This window comes from Lipomyces japonicus (genome assembly GCF_038497905.1).
Source record: "Lipomyces japonicus strain CBS 7319 unplaced genomic scaffold V1514scaffold_39, whole genome shotgun sequence".
Taxonomy (NCBI): Eukaryota; Fungi; Ascomycota; class Lipomycetes; order Lipomycetales; family Lipomycetaceae; genus Lipomyces; species Lipomyces japonicus.
In genome coordinates, this window is record NW_027117851.1 from 1,255 (window position 1) to 18,338 (window position 17,084).

Sequence of the window (17,084 nt, forward strand, 5' to 3'; positions counted from 1 at the left end):
ATAAAAACCTTTTATATGAATTATGAGTATAAAAACCTTTTATATGAATTATGAGTATAAAAACCTTTTATATGAATTATGAGTATAAAAACCTTTTATATGAATTATGAGTATAAAAACCTTTGAGTATAAAAGCACACCCCCTGTCCGTCCCTGCACGATTTCAACGGTGGGGTATTGATACTATTGGGCCATTTCCAACTACAGCTCGTCAGGCGCGTTATGCGGTAACAGCTATCGACTGCAACACTGGCTGGGCTTTTGTTATTGGAACGTGGAATACGGAGTTACTCCGACCAATAGATCTCACAACTCGACCTACCGAATTGTGGAATGGGACTAAAGAACTACGACGCTTAGATCATGTCGCACGGCAGAGGCATTTGGCCTTGCCGACTGCAGAGCAGTCGTTTTGAGACGGGGATCTTGTGTCCCTTCGAGTATCAGATGGAGTAGGGGCTACACGACTAGAGTTCTGATTGGCTAGGGAGAACATGAGGGATAGGTTTTGAGCAGCGCAAGTAGAATAAAATAAGAGCGCGCCGGCCTACGTAAAATCTTTTCTTTTCATTATTCGTTCTCCCTGTGTCTCTGGCGTGTAGTTGAGCTCGTGTTGTGAATTGCGAAGTGCTAACGAGAGCACCGTCTATAGTTTACGTAACTACTGTAGCGCCGAAGGGACACAGCTACATTAGGAAGTTTGAAAATGCGAACTTTAACTATATTATCAATTGCCCGATATCTATGACTGAAGAGCCTTTGCAAAGTATTCTTTAATATGTTGCGAAGACTTTTTAGGATATCTACGGTTGGCATCATCAAAGTCCACCCAGGTTACACCAAATCTGGTGTAACCTTCCTGCCACTCAAAATTATCCAACAAAGACCATATGATGTAGCTCTTGACAGGTACGATTCCCTGTAATTGAACAATCTGAGAAAAGTATTGATCAAAAAAATCAATTCTGAACTGATCATTTAGGCCCACTTCGCGAGAAAGATTTTTCTCATTAGGGCCAATCACGCCATTCTAAATATTGTTAGCCTAAAGCACCCAGTAAAAATTATGGAAAAATCTTTACCTCCGTAACGTATATATCTTTTCCATACCTGGCATAGAGATACTCCAGCAGTTTTTTAAATCCCCAAGGAACCGGCCGTAGCCAAGACAAGTCGGCTTGTGGACCAATCTCAATACCATCAGGATATGTAGTTGATAACTCAATATTTTCCATAAGTTTCTGAATATTCTGATTTTCCTCCAATGGTGTGACACGCTTCTTAATTAAATAAGTTGTATAGTGATTAAGACCAAAGTAATCAGAAGAACCCTTGACAACTTCAATTTCGGCAGGAGTGAAGGCAGGAAGTCTATCACCAATCAATTCCTTGAGCCTCGATGGGTAATCACCCAGATAAACTGGGTCAGCAAACCAATTACATGTGTAATGGAGAAAGTCCTGCGAGGCTGCTCGCGATTCCTCAGATTCATCCCAGGGTTCACCCCAGTTAACGTTAATGCTAATGCCAATTTTCTTGTTGGGCAATTGAAATTTCTCGCGATATAGTTTGACTGCATAAGCGTGAGACAAAAGTAAATTATGACCGACAATGAATGGCTCGACAAGAGAGTCGCCTTCTGGACTGCGGGACCGGTCACTTGAACGACCAGGAGCATGAGCACCGATACAGTAACCAAGAAAAGAAACAACATTTGGCTCGTTGATTGTGATCCAAATATCGACAAGGTCGTTAAAGTTCTCAAACACAACATTGGCGTAATTGACAAAGTCGTCGACAATGCTGCGATTTAAGAAGCCACCATATCTATCATAAAGGGCTTGAGGGAGATCCCAATGAAACAGGGTGACCAACGGCTCTATACCATTCGCTTTTAGCGCTTTAATAAACTTCCTGTAGTGATCAATTCCCTTTTGGTTAATTGGATCATTCTTTCCTCCCTTAGGAATAATGCGTGACCAAGACAGAGAGAAACGGTAGGAATTTGCGCCATAAGCCTTCAGCAGCGCAATGTCTTCTTCCCACTTAACGTAACTGTCGGTTCCGGCATCTCCACTCTTGCCATCTTCAGTTTTGCCAGGTGTGCGAGAGAATGTGTCCCAGATTGACAGTTCTCGACCGTCGAGCTCGGGAGAGCCCTCAATTTGGTAAGCAGCTAAGCCAAACCGTTAATAAAAAATCATGACGAGAAAAAGAAAGCGAGTGTACTACCTGTTGCGTAACCCCAAAGAAAATCAGCAGGAAGTTTTGAATTAGAAGTCATTGCGAAGGATATGTATAAAACAAAAGATAGTCAAACAGTTCCTTTTGAAAATGAGGCAAAGAGAAGAAAAAGAGTGGAGGTATAGAAGATATATAAACATGTTACGCGGTGGAAATGGAAATAACTCAAAACATTTTGCAATTCCAAAGACTATTGATTGATATGCACCTGCAGAACTTTGGTTACTCTGCTTCTCAATTTCGAGGAGTTGTAAGTTTTTAACGTACTCCGCGGAGTTGTCCTAATTGGGATCATTCCGAAATCCCCCACAACCGCGACGCACCTTTTGCAGCGCCAACGAAATCGAAAAAAAGATTGAACCATATCATATGCACCACAGTTTCGATGATGACATCGATTTGCAACACATATGTAAAGGCTATTTTCTCTTTAGCTTCTGGCAATACTTTTGTTGTCATCTTTCTCGCTACTCATTTAATCATTAGCTTCATTTGCAATTTCACCAAAAAAAAATGACCGGTAGCGCTTTCCTCAAAGTCAAAGGTACTATCATTGTTGATGATCATAATGACGAACAAGTAGTTCTCAAGGGTGTAAGTTATGATGATGATGATCATTATTATGTCATTTTACTTACTTTTATTTGAGGTTGGGTTAGGAGGTATGCTCAACATGGAAAATTTCATTACCGGTTATCCTGGACACGAGACGGAGCACAAGAAATCTGTCGAAAAAGTACTCGGTACGGAAAATACAAAGTTTTTTTTTGACAAGTTTTACGAGTACTTTTTCGACGAGGCAGACGCAAAGTTTCTTGTAGATCACGGCCTGAACGCAGTTCGCGTTCCGTTTAACCACCGCCATTTTATCGATGATGATAACCCAGCTGTCATTAAAGAGCGTGGATTTGAGCTTCTTGATCGAATTGTTAATATTTGTGCAAAATACGGAATATATACCATTCTTGACCTCCATACCGTCCCCGGTGGACAGAACCAAGATTGGCACTCAGACTCTGGAATTCATCGTGCTCTTTTTTGGGATTTCAGAGATTTCCAAGACCGAATCATTCAACTTTGGATTGTAATTGCCACGCGATACAGGAATAACAAATGGATTGCTGGATATAATCCCCTGAATGAACCAGCCGACCCGGAGCATACTCGCCTATGGGACTTTTACGTTAGGGTTGAGAAGTCGATTCGAAGTGTTGATCCAAACCATATTCTATTTCTTGACGGAAATACATACGCAGGCGATTTCACTCGCTTTGGAGAGCCTTTGCCTAATAGTGTATATGCAATCCACGACTATTCATTTTTTGGCTTTCCTACATTTGAGCAATTCGAGGGAAATAAGGATCAAGTTACAAAGTTACAACGCTCCTTCGATCGAAAGGTTAAAGAAGCAAGAGACTTAGGAATTCCTGTTTGGAATGGTGAATTTGGTCCTGTCTATGAGGATGAAGTTCAAGGTGGCGACGCAGCTGTGGTGATCAACAAGAAGAGATACGACTTGTTAAAGGCCCAGTTGAAAATTTACAAAAATAACAATAACGTTTCGTGGTCTCTCTGGACGTACAAGGATGTCGGTGTTCAAGGTCTCGCATATGTCCCTCATGATTCTCCATGGAGAAAGCTTTTCGGCGACTTCATTGAGAAAAAGCGCCGTGTTGGCGCCGATTTTTGGGGTGCCAACCCTGACTCCGAAGTTGAGAAACTTTATGATGACTTGTTTGAACATTTCAAGCGAGAGATTCCAGATAAATATCACAAGGTCATGTATCCTCCCCTGTGGAACATCCGACGACAGATTACACGAGTCACCAGGGAGATTGTATTGTCGTCGTATCTAGCTTACGAATATGCAGATCTTCTTCAAGGATATTCTAAAGACGATTTGGATAAGCTTGCTGCTTCTTGGAAACTGGAGAATTGTGTTTTGCGTAATCAACTGAATCAGTATTTGTATGAAGATTCTAAATAATATCGAGTGACTATCAATAAATGTCAAAATATTTTATTTCATGCATTATTTGTTATTTCGTAATTGGCGCCAGTCGTGGTCAATTTCTCAATCATTGAAGTCAGTAGTTGATACATCGACCACGCCAACTTTGATTCTGCAATTAGCTTTGTCTCATAGTAACGCATAACTTCTGATATGTTATGCAATATCAGGTCTCGATCAATGTTAATGATACGAGAGCTCAAGTAAATCGCTATTAGTGAAACCGTTCTTGCAAAACACGCATTAATTGTTAGTCCATCGGGATTAATATGACCAATAAAGCCGCTCATGTTGTTCGTCGGGGTCGGGGGAATTTTGAGCTCCAATTCTGCTTGCGCACAATCCATAGCTTTACGGTAGAACAGGTCTCCTACCAACTCATCATCAAAAATTGCGTAGTCAAATGGATGTAAAATGTAGTACAAATAGAACCGGTTAACTATGATACAACTACTCAGATATTTGGCACATAATTGAAGACGATAAAGTTGTCTTAGTTCCTCGACAGATGAATTATCCGGGCCATAGTCCGACTGAATTTGCTCTCCACGTCGAAAACTAAGAATGGTGGGAAGGTTTGACCGCCACATTTCAATTTGATATGCAAGTTCATCGGTGGTGGAAATGAGAATCCCCGGTTTCAGCAATGATTGCAAAGGTCCTAGAAATTAGAAATAAAAAAATACACGCATGATGTACATAATAAACTAACCCTGAGCATAAATGGTCGAGTGGATCCGGTTCAAAAGACGGCGACCAGCGACGTTTGTTGAAAAAAAGTACCATATCAGATGCCCTCCGTATTTTTTCAAGGTGTCTTCGTTAGCAGTTATTCCCAACGGCAGCTCAATTTCGGATTCGAGAATGTCGATTCCAATTGGAGCGAGCTGAAATTCAGCCCTTATTTCGCTATCAAGAGTAAAGAGTGACCAATAGCATCTAAGCTCCATGTCACGGTACAGCTTTTGACCAATATTTTGTCGACTAATGAAAAGTAGCTGAAGATTTGACCATGCAAGTGAAATCAATCGATAGGCATTTGTAATGTTATAAGATATCAGCTCATACAGACTATTAAATGTGTTAGTAAAGGCAAATGTGATCAATGATAAGAATTACGTACGCAATAAACGTGACTCCCTGAACAGACTCCAGTGATACACTCCTCATTAAAGCAAATGTCCAATCAGTGCACAAATGATAAAGATTCAATTTAATCGCTTGTAAATTTTTCAGTGACTCTTTGTCAAAATGACATTTAGATTCGACACCCAATAGAAGGATGCTGGACATGAGAGCACCCTCTATTGGGCTGTAAGACTTTTTCACTCGAGCAGAAGTAAATAGGTTTTGAATGGTGTCGATGTCAATGATTGGATACCAAATGAACGTGTTTCGTAAAAACGAGTCGTACAAGACTAAATAAAATTCATTTTCGAGCAAATTGTCAAGCTCGGTAGGCCGCTGGGTGTAAGTTCTAGAACACTCAATATATTGGTCGTCAGTAACGTTATTCAGATCAAGCATAAAATTGGTCGATGCGTCAAAAGATTTGGGCAATAGATTTGACATCACGGGCCATTGTAAGAGGTTTATGGGAAGTAAGTTGTGTTTTGCAGGCAAGACGGACAAGTTTTGTGTTGGCAACGAAAGTTCTGCATTGTAGATTTGACCACGAATCAATGAGGTTGATATGGATAATGCTCGTGCTGAGTTTGTTATTATTGGTACACCGACAGATTCACGAGGCTGCGAAACTTTTTCATCGTAGCTGCATAATAATCCACGGATTCGGCAACCATTACAAACAGGTTTATCTTCGTCACATCTGTTAATCAAATTACACATATCAATTAATATGGTTAGCATATGAATTAGACACATTTCCACTTCAAAACTTTCCATACTTAATTTTCTTCTGTCTGCAGTTACCGCAAGAGTTTCGGCCTTTCCTTCTTGGGAAGCCCCCGCTCTCTCCGGATTCGCATAGAATAAATTCAAGTTTTTTTTCGGGCTTGAGACCACTGTCGGCAAATCTCTGCATTGAAATCTACCGGACACAACAAAACGAAAGCAAGTTCTAATCCGCGGAACCGTGCAAGTTTAGTAAAAAACATTCCAAACTGGAACGTCAGATTTTAAGCTTTTGCGCGAATTTCGATCCGCGGAATTGTCCCAACATGGTTAGGCCCACATGGTTCTAAATGCTGGAGAAGAAGGTTTTCCCCCTCAATTTCCCCGGAACTCTCCCCGCCTCCGAGTTTCTCCATTTCTTGAACCCACGAAAGTGTCACGAGTGTTAATTATATTAACTTTTTCAAACGCATCAGGACTTGTACAGACTTCGGCAAAATCAGAAATCTCAACAGAGTTCTCTACATTCAATTCAGCCGAATGCCTTAGATGGAGACTATAACATAAACTGTACTTCCGCCTTTCCTTCAACCCCCTCGCTCATGATTAATAAGGTCACTTTATAGAATTGAAATTTCTTGCAAAAAACAAAATTTTGCTGTTTAGAAAAATTGGGCTTGCTCATTCGTGACACTATGTCAAGCATGGTAAACCTCGAAGATTTAAAAGCGTCTAACAATCATGATGAGAATGCAGACGAACGTCGCAACATCACACTTGACGATGCTCTTCCCAAAAATTTGCCGCCATGGTGGAGACGGCGAAATCTGTTACTTTTGAATTTCCTAATGATTTGTCCCATCTTTAGTTCAACCAATATTGGTTTTGACGGTTCCATGTTAAATGGTTTGCAAGCGCAGACTCAATGGCAAACGTTCTTTGATCATCCCAAAGGACTTAGATTAGGACATCTTTCTGCTGCTCCTACATTCGGAAATATTGCGTCCTTTCTAGTCGGGGGTTATATTTCTGATAGATATGGTCGACGCGTCGCCCTCTTCATTGGTGCATCAATAGTCATTCTCGGTGCTGCCATTCAGGGTGCTGCTCAGTCATACGGCATGTTCTTTGCTGCCCGGCTTTTGATTGGGTTGGGAGGCACCATCTCAATTGTGCCTGCACCATCGTTACTTTCTGAGTGCGCATATCCGACACACAGAAGTATCCTTACCACATCTTACAACATTATGTGGTACATGGGAGCCACAATTGCTGCCTGGATAACATATGGCACTTACTTCATGGGTGAAGATAGCACTTGGGCGTGGAGAATTCCTTCTCTTCTTCAAGGATTTTTCCCCTTATGCCAGATTATAATGTGTTTTTTCATACCAGAATCGCCGCGATATCTCATTTACCAAGACAGAATTGATGAAGCACGCAAGTTTTTTGTCAAGTATCATGCAGAAGGAGACAATTCTTCTGTCCTGGTAGACTACGAACTGACGGAAATTATTCAGACCCTCCAGGCTGAGAAGGCACTGAAGCAAGCAAGCTATAAGGCCTTCCTGTTACCTGAGAACCGCCGTCGATTATTTCTTTGTTTCATGGTGCCATTCATGCAACAAATGTCTGGAAATGGTCTCCTGTCCTATTATCTCTCTCTAGTGTTGACATCAATTGGAATCACTTCTGCGCCGCAGCAACTTGTTATCAACGGTGGCCTCATGATTTATAATTGGGGTATCGCAATTGTTCTTATTGGAATTGTCCCCAGGTTTGGTCGTCGTGTTCTTTTCCTGACTTCTACGGCAAGCATGTTTGTCATTTTCGTTATCTGGACTGTTCTCTCAGCTATTAATCAGGAACGCAACTTCGAACAGAAATCTCTTGGGCAGGGAGTACTTGCCATGATTTTTCTGTTTTTTTTTTCATACAATATTGGCCTTCTCGGTCTCCCCTACCTTTATATGACCGAGGTACTTCCATATCATCTTAGATCAAAAGGCATGGCCATCTTACAGCTTGCAGGTGCTTTAACTTCTCTTTATAATGGATATGTCAATTCAATCGCCATGGATGCGATTTCATGGAGATATTACATAGTATATTGTTGTGTGATTGGTGTTGAATTTTTGGTGGTCTTCTTTTTCTTTCCTGAAACCAAGGCTCAGACACTGGAAGAATCGACTGATCTCTTCAATAGCCAAACCAAAAAGAAAAATCTTAGTGAGGTAATGCGTGATGATCAATACAAAGTATAAATTTTATTTAATTTGTTTTGTTGATTTTTTACAAAATAGCATTGTGCATGTTCAAAATTAGCGTGTTGACTATCAAATGGGTGACTGTTGCAGAGTGCAATGCTCTGATGCTCTAATTAAAAATTAAAAAAAACTCTAAGTGTCAAATGAAAATTCAAAAATAATTTTTAAAAAAAAATTGTGGTATTAATACAGTAAACCCTCGCTATGGTAAGCCTCGATATAGTAAGATCCTCGATATAGTAAGGTTTTTTCTTTCCCATAATTGTTTTTACATAGTTACTTATAAGAAGATTTTTCGTTATAAAAAGGTCTTACTAATATTTTAGAAATCTTACTATATCGAGGTGGCCCTAAGCATATTCATAAACTACGTATTTACCGTTTAAAGTAGTCTTACACAACCATCTCTAATTCAATTTCACGATAATGACACCCGGCATTACTTCAAAGACAAACCGAAGACCAATTACATTGGCTGAAAAACATGCATTGCGCCAAAGAAAGAGAGACAACCCTCATGCGTCTCAAAAAGATCTTCGTGAGTGGTTTCAAAATAAATTTGATCACATTCTTGCATCTGGAACAATTTCGCAAATTCTTTCAGATAGATACAAAAACTTAGATGATCCTATCATGTCATTTAAAAACATTAAAAAGCGGCGTCTGGAGAATTGGCCAGAACTTGAGGATGCCTTGTTCCAATGGGTTGAATATGTTCAAGAAAATGTGATTATTACTTCTGATGTATTAAAAATAAAGGCGGAAAAATTCTGGAACATGATTCCGATATATAAAGACCAAAATATGCCAGCTTTCAGTAATGGTTGGTTACAAAATTTTCAAAATCGTAAATCAATCAAGATGCACATGCAGCATGGTGAAGAGAAGAGCGCTCCTTTTTATGCCAATGCACAAATGTGTAAAATACGGGAGGCCCTGGAAGATTATGATCGCAAAAATATTTTTAATTGTGATAAAACTGCCTTGTACTGGATGAAGCCTTTCCACTAGGTCATTGCCTGGCAGAAAAAAGAAAAAAGCCCGAATCACTGCACACTTTTGCTGCAATTCTGATGGATCGAAGCGCTTGCCAATATGGTTTATTGGTACAACCAAGAAACCTCATGCTTTTCGGGCTGCAGGAGTTGATATTGACAACTTTGATATTGTCTGGCGCAGTAATGCCAAGGCGTGGATGACAGGCCAAATTTTTGAAGAGTGGCTTCGATGGTTTGACAATCGTATGCGTGGTCGAAAAGTGGTTCTCTTGATAGACAATTTTTTGGGGCATGAAGCAGCCATAAACCGAATTAACTCCAGTGATCACCCATTGGATTATACAGATATTATATGGCTACCAGCCAATCTACCAGTAGGTTCCAACCTCTGGACCAAGGGATAATAAACTCTTGGAAGGCATTATGGAAAAAGCATTGGGTCCGGTACATGCTAAAGGAGTATAAGAACAAGAAGGATCCATTAAAAACCATGAATATACTCCAGGCCATACGTCGGGGAATAGATGTCTGGAAGAGGCAGATATCACCACAAACCATATCAACCTTTTATGACAATAGCTTAGATCCGAACATGGTTAAAGATCTTGAAAGGGGATTATCTGAGTTGTCTCAGCTCGCATATTGAGAATATTATGGATATACATTCATTTCTCAACCCGGTGGGTGCGACTTCTGAAGAACCTCCTAAGGATATAGAAGCCTTTATTCTCGCTCAATTTGAGCCTGAAAGTGAAGAGTCTGATGAGGAAATGGAGGATAGACCTTTGATTTCAAGGAAAAATGGCTCATGAAGCCTACAAAATTTTGCAGTTGTTTAATGAACAACAGAAGGATTCCAAAAGTGCCCTGTAATCATTGAAGCAGTTTGGAAATCAGCCAGTATGACTTAAAAAGCTTTACATTAATACATTTCCTTAAGTTTAATGCATAAATGCAAAACTGCATAGACTGTTGGGTAACTTCCTATAGTAATAACTCGATATAAGAAGCAAATATTTCTACCAGATATATCTTACTATAGCGAGGCAGAAAAATAACTGATTACATAAAAAAAATTACAAAAAATTGTTAAAAATTGTTAAAAATTGAAAAAAAATAAAAAAATGAAAAACTCTAAAAATTTAACAAAATTGCGCCCTTACCCAGAGTGCCTCCTTAACTGCCACCTTGGTTACACTTAGAAATTCCAGAAACAGCATTCAATAACTAATGAAGTAGCGATTCGGCTTTATTTCGTCATCTGCAGCTTTCCAAGAGGATGGATCTGCGCATAGGTATCACTAGGCAGTAATCATGCAGTATATATTTAAAGAAATAATAAGCAAAGGAATAATTATGATATGGAGATGGTACATAAAGAGGGGTAGCGTTGTGTCATACAGGTACGAATAATAATGTACCATGATAGGACGATAAGGATAAATATATTACGGGAAGAGAGAATTATAAATATGAGTGTTTGGTTCTTGTCGTATCAATAAGAAACAAGTTTTAGTTCACCGTCACACGTTCGTTTAGTAAACTTGTATAATTACCGTTCTCGTTCTACCACACCGTTACAATGCGTGGGATTCAAATAATTAGGTGGTACTAGAAATAATCGAAAAATATATCGAGCTTAGAACTCGCCATTACAAAACATAACGAAAAGATAAAATAGGACCATATTCTTAAAATGGCTGAAACTGCAAAATATTCGACAAATGAGTAAGCGTACATGATAATGATTAGGTCATAATACTCGCATGGATTGGTACCTATACAGAAACCACAGGCATATTGAATACAAAAACAACAACTATGTGCTTAATTTGCATGCTAAAATACTTCTAGTAAATCTATACTATATTACCAATAAAAAAACTCATATGCAACCGAGCAAGATACCCATATTTTACAACCCAACTGAAAAAAAATTGAAAAAAAAAGTAAATAAAAGCCAAGTACAGTAATATTTACTTCGATTCCTTATCATTAAACTCTTCTGTAATCAATAACTGAGCAGCGTCATAATCATCAATTTCATCATATCGCAAAACTCTACCTACAAATTGGTCATTTTTCTCGACTTCACGCTCTAAGGCTGTTCTTGCTTCTTTGAGCAAACCATCGGTCAAAAAAAGACATCGGCTGATACCATCATTAACTTTTCTAGACGCATTTAGGACATCTTGCTCTTCTTTTCCAATTCCTAATGACACCTTGTGACTTAAGTCTTTGTAAGCGACAAAAGATAAATCATAATCTTCATCATCGGTGCTCTCAGACGGATGGTCGATTTCATACTCACCATATTGTCGTTGAACCCATCGTTTAAGTCCACGAAATTCTTTTGATTGTGAACGAAACTGCTTTTCCAATGTACGATTTATTGCTAGCAGACTGGTATTTGAAATTTCTAGATCCATAATCTTTCGTTGAATGCGAGCCGAATCCTCATTAACAGCAACCAAGCCATCAGTCGACGATGCGGAGGAAACGTTAGAAAGAGTTGGACTCGCCGACCGTCGTATTAATGTCGATGAAGTAATTGAGGTTGTTGACGTTGATGTAACCGTATCCGGTGATAATGTTGGCTTGCGCGGTGACAGAACCTCTTCCTTGCCATCGGCATACACAAACTTTGGCACCGCTGATTGTAATTGTGGTTTGGAAAATGGCGACCGCGATCGACATATTCGTACAGTCGAAGTCTTGTGTGACGACTTCGTCTCCGACGGGCTTGGCCTGGATGTGTGAGTAGAATCAGAGTCCGTGGATGACTTATCCGCGTTTGCGTAAAAAAACTTGGCCCCACTACCACCATTGCTGCCAGAAGATTGAGGGGTAGATGACTTTGCACTATGATGTAAATTGCTAACGCGATATTTTGGGGACCGAGTGGTAACCGTAGCAGGCAAATAAGATATCGTCGTCCGTGAAGTTTCAGGTGTTGAGAATATCGATCGTGCAGACGTCGTCGCGGACGTCGTCGACGCCACTGAAGATCGAAGTGCGGAATGCCCACGACGAAGCGTCGGAACTGACGGCTTGCGGGCCGGCGCCGTGAGGGTCCAGCGATCAGAATAGCTTGGGGTCTGCTGGTGCTGGTCCATCACCGGCGCAGCTGTGTGACCATTGTGCAATAGTTAGTTGCTAGTTGGAGCACAATAGATCAAGAAACGCGTGACTTTGAATTACGTAATTGATTACGTCATTTTTTTTCTCGGAAGCTCGGGCGAGCACAAATTAAGGAGTTAATTGCCCAACGGAGTTTGGCGGCGCAGATGAGTTTTATCAAAATTGTCAGTTCGATTAATCTCTCACTGAATGTCGTGCTGACTGACTTCTTTGCGACTATGGCATATGGTAGAGTAGCATGCTTCAATAAAATTCACCGCTCTCTGTACATTAATCTCGGCTAACTAGTTTACTTGACCGACATGACGGGACCTTCAGTTCAGGAACTGAATACTGTGCAGATTAGCAACCCCGACCTATCGTCGCAAAACGATACGGGAAAAAATTCTTCTTTTTCGGCTGCAGAAAAAAAAGTTGAATCATTTGACCACGTACATTCTAATCAAGATATTGACCTGGACGCTCGCATTCCAGGTTCTGAAGAACGACCACTGGTATTTCGTTCGACTACTCATGAAGTCCTATGTATCGTCCTGCTCACGTTTGCGCAAGCTACAAACAGCATGAACCAGGGCGCACTTCAACTAGCATTGCCCTATATCTCAAGGTCATTTAGTATTCAGGGTTCACAGCTATCATGGACCGTCACCTCTTACTCCCTTGTGGCTGCGTCGTTTTTGCTTTTAATGGCTCGACTAAGCGACATTATCGGTCGCAAGTGGGCTTTAAACCTTGCTCTTCTATACTACGCTGTGTTTGCGCTTCTTCAAGGGTTTATGAAGTCTCATATTGCGTTTGACGTTCTTAGAGGTTTGCAAGCCATTGGCGGTTCTGTTGCAGCTCCTTCGGCAATGGGCATGCTAGGGATTATCTATCAACCAGGTCAGCGCAAGAATCATGCCGTGGCTGGCTATGCTGCAGGAGCCCCGATTGGGTTTGTATCTGGGCTTGTGGTGTCTGGTATTTGTAGTCAATTTATAAGTTGGCGTTCCATCTTGTTTTTTCTTGCCATAGTTTATGGCATCTTGACAGTGCTGGTTTACTTTGTCGTGCCATCTGATGAAGAATGTACTCGCATTGCAAATCATATTGCCAAGATCTCTGGTGAAACCCAATTGCAAACTGTTAACCGTGATTGGAAAAAAATAATGAAAACTTTGAAAAAACTTGATTATGTCGGAGTCGCGCTTTCAATTGTCGGGCTTTTATTATTTGTGTTTGCAATTTCAGATTCTGGAGGTGCTCCTCAAAAATGGAAAACGCCCTATATTATTGCACTTCTAATCATTGGATTTGTTACCATTGTTTCATTTGTACTATGGGAAACTTATGGTGCCAAAGAGCCGTTAATGCCAATGTTCATTTGGAAATTCCCCGGATTTGCTCTTGTAAGTTTAACTTCTTTGTTTAAGCTGGTTTATTTTTGTTCTAACAACTCTGTTGAAGTGCATGTTATTGGTCTTTTTTGGATGGATGACCTTCCAAGGTGTTTTAATGTATTTTTCCCCCATGTACTTCCAGAACATTCGACATTACAGCATCATTTTAACTGTGGCGGCTATATGCCCACAAGTAATTTCTGCTTTACTTGTCAACGTGTTTGCTGCATTCACCATGCACCTTATTCCAGGCAGAATTTTGATGATGACTGCCATGTCCGCGTTTACGATCGCATCTTTGCTGTGGGCTTTACAACCACTTCACGCTTCATATTGGGCATTTGCATTCCCGGCCTTATGTATCTGTGTTATAGGAGCCGATTTAGCCGCCAACGTAATCATTCAGGTGGCATTGTCAGCAGTACCGCCAAATCTTAAATCCACGGCAGCAGGCATTTTCAATGTGGTTATGCAAGTAGGAGGGTCAATAGGAATAGCTGCATCGACAGCTATTGTGACTTCTCGGATCGGAAACGATATTGAAAATCAATCTGCCGAAATACTACATGAAGGCTATCGATCTGCGTATTGGTTTGGATTGGCTGTTTCATCATGTGGTCTTATTGGATCAGTATTTTTAAAAGTAGGCACGCAAGGTGGCAAAAAGGATGTCAAGTTACCCCCGAATGATTATCAACCAGAAGATGTTGAGCAGGCCTAAAAAGGTTTTTTTTAAAGAAAGGATTTGCATAGTTTGTACTCTATTATTTTTTTTCCAATGCTAATTGTATTCAACGCTATTTATTTTCAGCACCCTGAAGTAGTTTGAACTTTTGACTTACGAGTTATTTAATTATGATTTGATTAATGTGCAAATTTCCATTTAGAATAACCAGTGAAATATGTTTTAAATTGACTAAGACCATACAAATTGAACATATGTAGCTTGTCGCGACAAAAATTCAGGGGCCAGGTGGTGACGTCATAGGCACAAGACCCTCATTGCCCCGCATTTTTTACCCCGACTAAACCCTCAAGCAGAACGAATATAACAAGGTATATTTAATACATGATTTGCAGAACAGTTTACTATTAATGAGAAGAAAAAAAACTCATGAAAAGTAATATTAAGTAATAATTTGATTAAGTCAATGGACCCTGTAATAGTTTTGCCGCTTGAACTAAGCGACAGGATTTTAGCTTATCTCGATTTTCTTGACCTTGCCGTTCTCAAATTCCTGAGCAGATCATGGTATTATCTTATCACATCTTCACGTTATGGTCACAATCAGTTTTGCAAAGTCTCATTTAATCTCGAACTTGATGAAAGCCATCTAATACAGAAACTTGAAATATTCGAATCAAAGGAAAATTGTTTGCTGATCAGGCTTGGGGACAACTTGTTATCGGCCAAGGAATTAAATTTTCAAGGTTGCCAGGTTTTTACTTTTTTGGACAAAAAATTTCTTGCTATTCAAAAGCCAGTTTTTAACAATCTTACAAGTTTGAAAGTCAACATTAAGGATTCACCAAATTTTGTCACCCATCTATGCCGTTCATATTGTCAATTTACGGTGCTGGAATATCTGCATTTCTACGCTGATGAACATGATTTGTTCAATTATCGCATTAATTTTCAAGTTGTTCATAAGACCAATGTTTGCTTGCCTAGTCTTAAACGGTTTAAAATTGGAAGTGAAGAACAGAATTCGGTAAATTCATTATTAAGATCACATATTTTTCACACCAGTCGCCGGGTTTGGGTATCTGGTAATGACATGTGGAGATTACTTTGCATGTTTCCTACACTGCTTGAACTGTGCCTTATAAGATTAGAATTTACATACAATTGGGAAGAATCAACCGGAAATTCCCAATGGGATCTTTCAGGAATGCAATATCTTGAAGATATCAAAATTTTAAACACGACCATTTATCGCATGCCAAAATTTCCGCCGTCTTGCAAACGACTAATTCTTGATTCCACAAATCTCAGTCCCAGTATCTCGGTTACAAGCAATGTCATCTCTGAGCAAGAACCACAAAAAAATGATCTTTGCTTAAATTCGCATCAACCGATATCAGGTGATGTCAAGTTCACGTTTGGCGGGACTGAATATGGGAATGTTGAAAAATTTGTTATTTCGCGGTGCTGGAATATTACCGCATGGCAAGTATCTGGCTTGCTCAATTGCGTCACGCCTGAGTTGCTAACGCACCTTGAACTCGTATCTGCCGTGTTTGATTTCATGACCGATGATATCGCATACTTCGTTAACGAAGATGATAAATCAAATTATCATTCACTTGCTGAAGCAATCGTTTGGCATTGTCCAAATTTGCGCGTGCTCGCGGTTGGATCCCTTGTCGGTGATGATGCGTTGGCCGAGTTTAGCAAGTTAGCATTTTTAGCCGATTTTACCGTAACTGGGTCAGACTATGTCAATCGTGATGGATTCTTGGCCTTGCTAAAGCTTACTCATCTATGTAATTTTCATGGTCACCGGGAATTCATTACCACTGAATCTCTTATCTCCGAAATTGATTATTCCAATTTCGCATCACCAATTAGGTACCTGAGAGTGGAAGATTGTCTCAATATTTATCCAGGATTGCTTGATCCATTGTCAAAGTTTGACGTATCGATTGATTGTTTGTATGGATTATCATTTGCCGTAAATGGAGTTTATCGTGATCGAAATTCAATCGACGGAGATATAGTGGCATTTTCTGAAGAGGACCGGTTGAGAAATGCGCTCAATCTTGGTGTAATAATTAATTAATTTGTAACGCGGTGCGCAAATTTACTGCACTCGCTTGATTTTTATTTAATGTTGGCATGAAATCTCGAAATAGTTAAGAAATTTCACATACTTAAATATTTTATAAATATCTTCCCTACTCAGAATGTCTGTCATATTCTGCTAAACGACCGATGGCCATGATCACTAACGGAATGATAATGGAGAGTAAAATAGTAAAACAATCGATGTATTAAATTATATGTATTCAAAATGAACGGTAAACCGTGACTCATCTTCTAGTTTTTCTTTCCTTTATCAAAGAAAAATTATCCTCTGTACATAGAATTCGGCTCTTCCAGAAAAGACAAAAAAATCCAAATAGCATCAAAAATAATACAATCACAACCAAAAAAATACAAAATAGAAGTAAGACTAATCGCCGAGTA

General features: G+C 39.7%; 7 protein-coding genes across 7 annotated transcripts; 4 read left to right on the forward strand and 3 right to left on the reverse strand.

The window, feature by feature from the left end:
* Positions 1-700: 700 nt before the first annotated feature.
* On the reverse strand, positions 701-2,557 carry V1514DRAFT_310240 (glycoside hydrolase superfamily). Its single transcript, XM_066925765.1, has 3 exons — positions 2,233-2,557; positions 1,083-2,176; positions 701-1,030 (listed from the first exon to the last, which is right to left on the reverse strand). Exons 1-3 carry the CDS (start codon positions 2,282-2,284, stop codon positions 743-745), a joined length of 1,434 nt encoding a protein of 477 aa, XP_066781829.1. The 5' UTR covers positions 2,285-2,557; the 3' UTR covers positions 701-742.
* Positions 2,556-4,272, forward strand: V1514DRAFT_353759 (glycoside hydrolase superfamily). Its single transcript, XM_066929556.1, has 2 exons — positions 2,556-2,838; positions 2,894-4,272. The coding sequence occupies exons 1-2, from the start codon at positions 2,758-2,760 to the stop codon at positions 4,229-4,231; spliced, it is 1,419 nt and encodes a 472-aa protein (XP_066781830.1). The 5' UTR covers positions 2,556-2,757; the 3' UTR covers positions 4,232-4,272.
* On the reverse strand, positions 3,996-6,418 carry V1514DRAFT_353760 (uncharacterized protein). Its single transcript, XM_066929557.1, has 4 exons — positions 6,163-6,418; positions 5,379-6,083; positions 4,968-5,326; positions 3,996-4,916 (listed from the first exon to the last, which is right to left on the reverse strand). Exons 1-4 carry the CDS (start codon positions 6,297-6,299, stop codon positions 4,270-4,272), a joined length of 1,848 nt encoding a protein of 615 aa, XP_066781831.1. The 5' UTR covers positions 6,300-6,418; the 3' UTR covers positions 3,996-4,269.
* Positions 6,419-6,539: 121 nt separating this feature from the next.
* Positions 6,540-8,456, forward strand: V1514DRAFT_335232 (general substrate transporter). The gene has a single exon (XM_066928352.1). It carries the CDS (start codon positions 6,805-6,807, stop codon positions 8,371-8,373), a length of 1,569 nt encoding a protein of 522 aa, XP_066781832.1. The 5' UTR covers positions 6,540-6,804; the 3' UTR covers positions 8,374-8,456.
* Positions 8,457-11,350: 2,894 nt separating this feature from the next.
* Positions 11,351-12,490, reverse strand: V1514DRAFT_344192 (uncharacterized protein; the record flags this gene model as incomplete). Its single annotated transcript, XM_066929178.1, has 1 exon — positions 11,351-12,490. The coding sequence occupies one exon, from the start codon at positions 12,488-12,490 to the stop codon at positions 11,351-11,353; it is 1,140 nt and encodes a 379-aa protein (XP_066781833.1).
* Positions 12,491-12,670: 180 nt separating this feature from the next.
* V1514DRAFT_335247 (major facilitator superfamily domain-containing protein) lies at positions 12,671-14,792 on the forward strand. The gene is made up of 3 exons (XM_066928353.1): positions 12,671-12,743; positions 12,834-13,903; positions 13,962-14,792. Exons 1-3 carry the CDS (start codon positions 12,734-12,736, stop codon positions 14,613-14,615), a joined length of 1,734 nt encoding a protein of 577 aa, XP_066781834.1. The 5' UTR covers positions 12,671-12,733; the 3' UTR covers positions 14,616-14,792.
* Positions 14,793-14,949: 157 nt separating this feature from the next.
* V1514DRAFT_335248 (uncharacterized protein) lies at positions 14,950-16,744 on the forward strand. Its single transcript, XM_066928354.1, has one exon. It carries the CDS (start codon positions 15,046-15,048, stop codon positions 16,675-16,677), a length of 1,632 nt encoding a protein of 543 aa, XP_066781835.1. The 5' UTR covers positions 14,950-15,045; the 3' UTR covers positions 16,678-16,744.
* Positions 16,745-17,084: the final 340 nt, after the last annotated feature.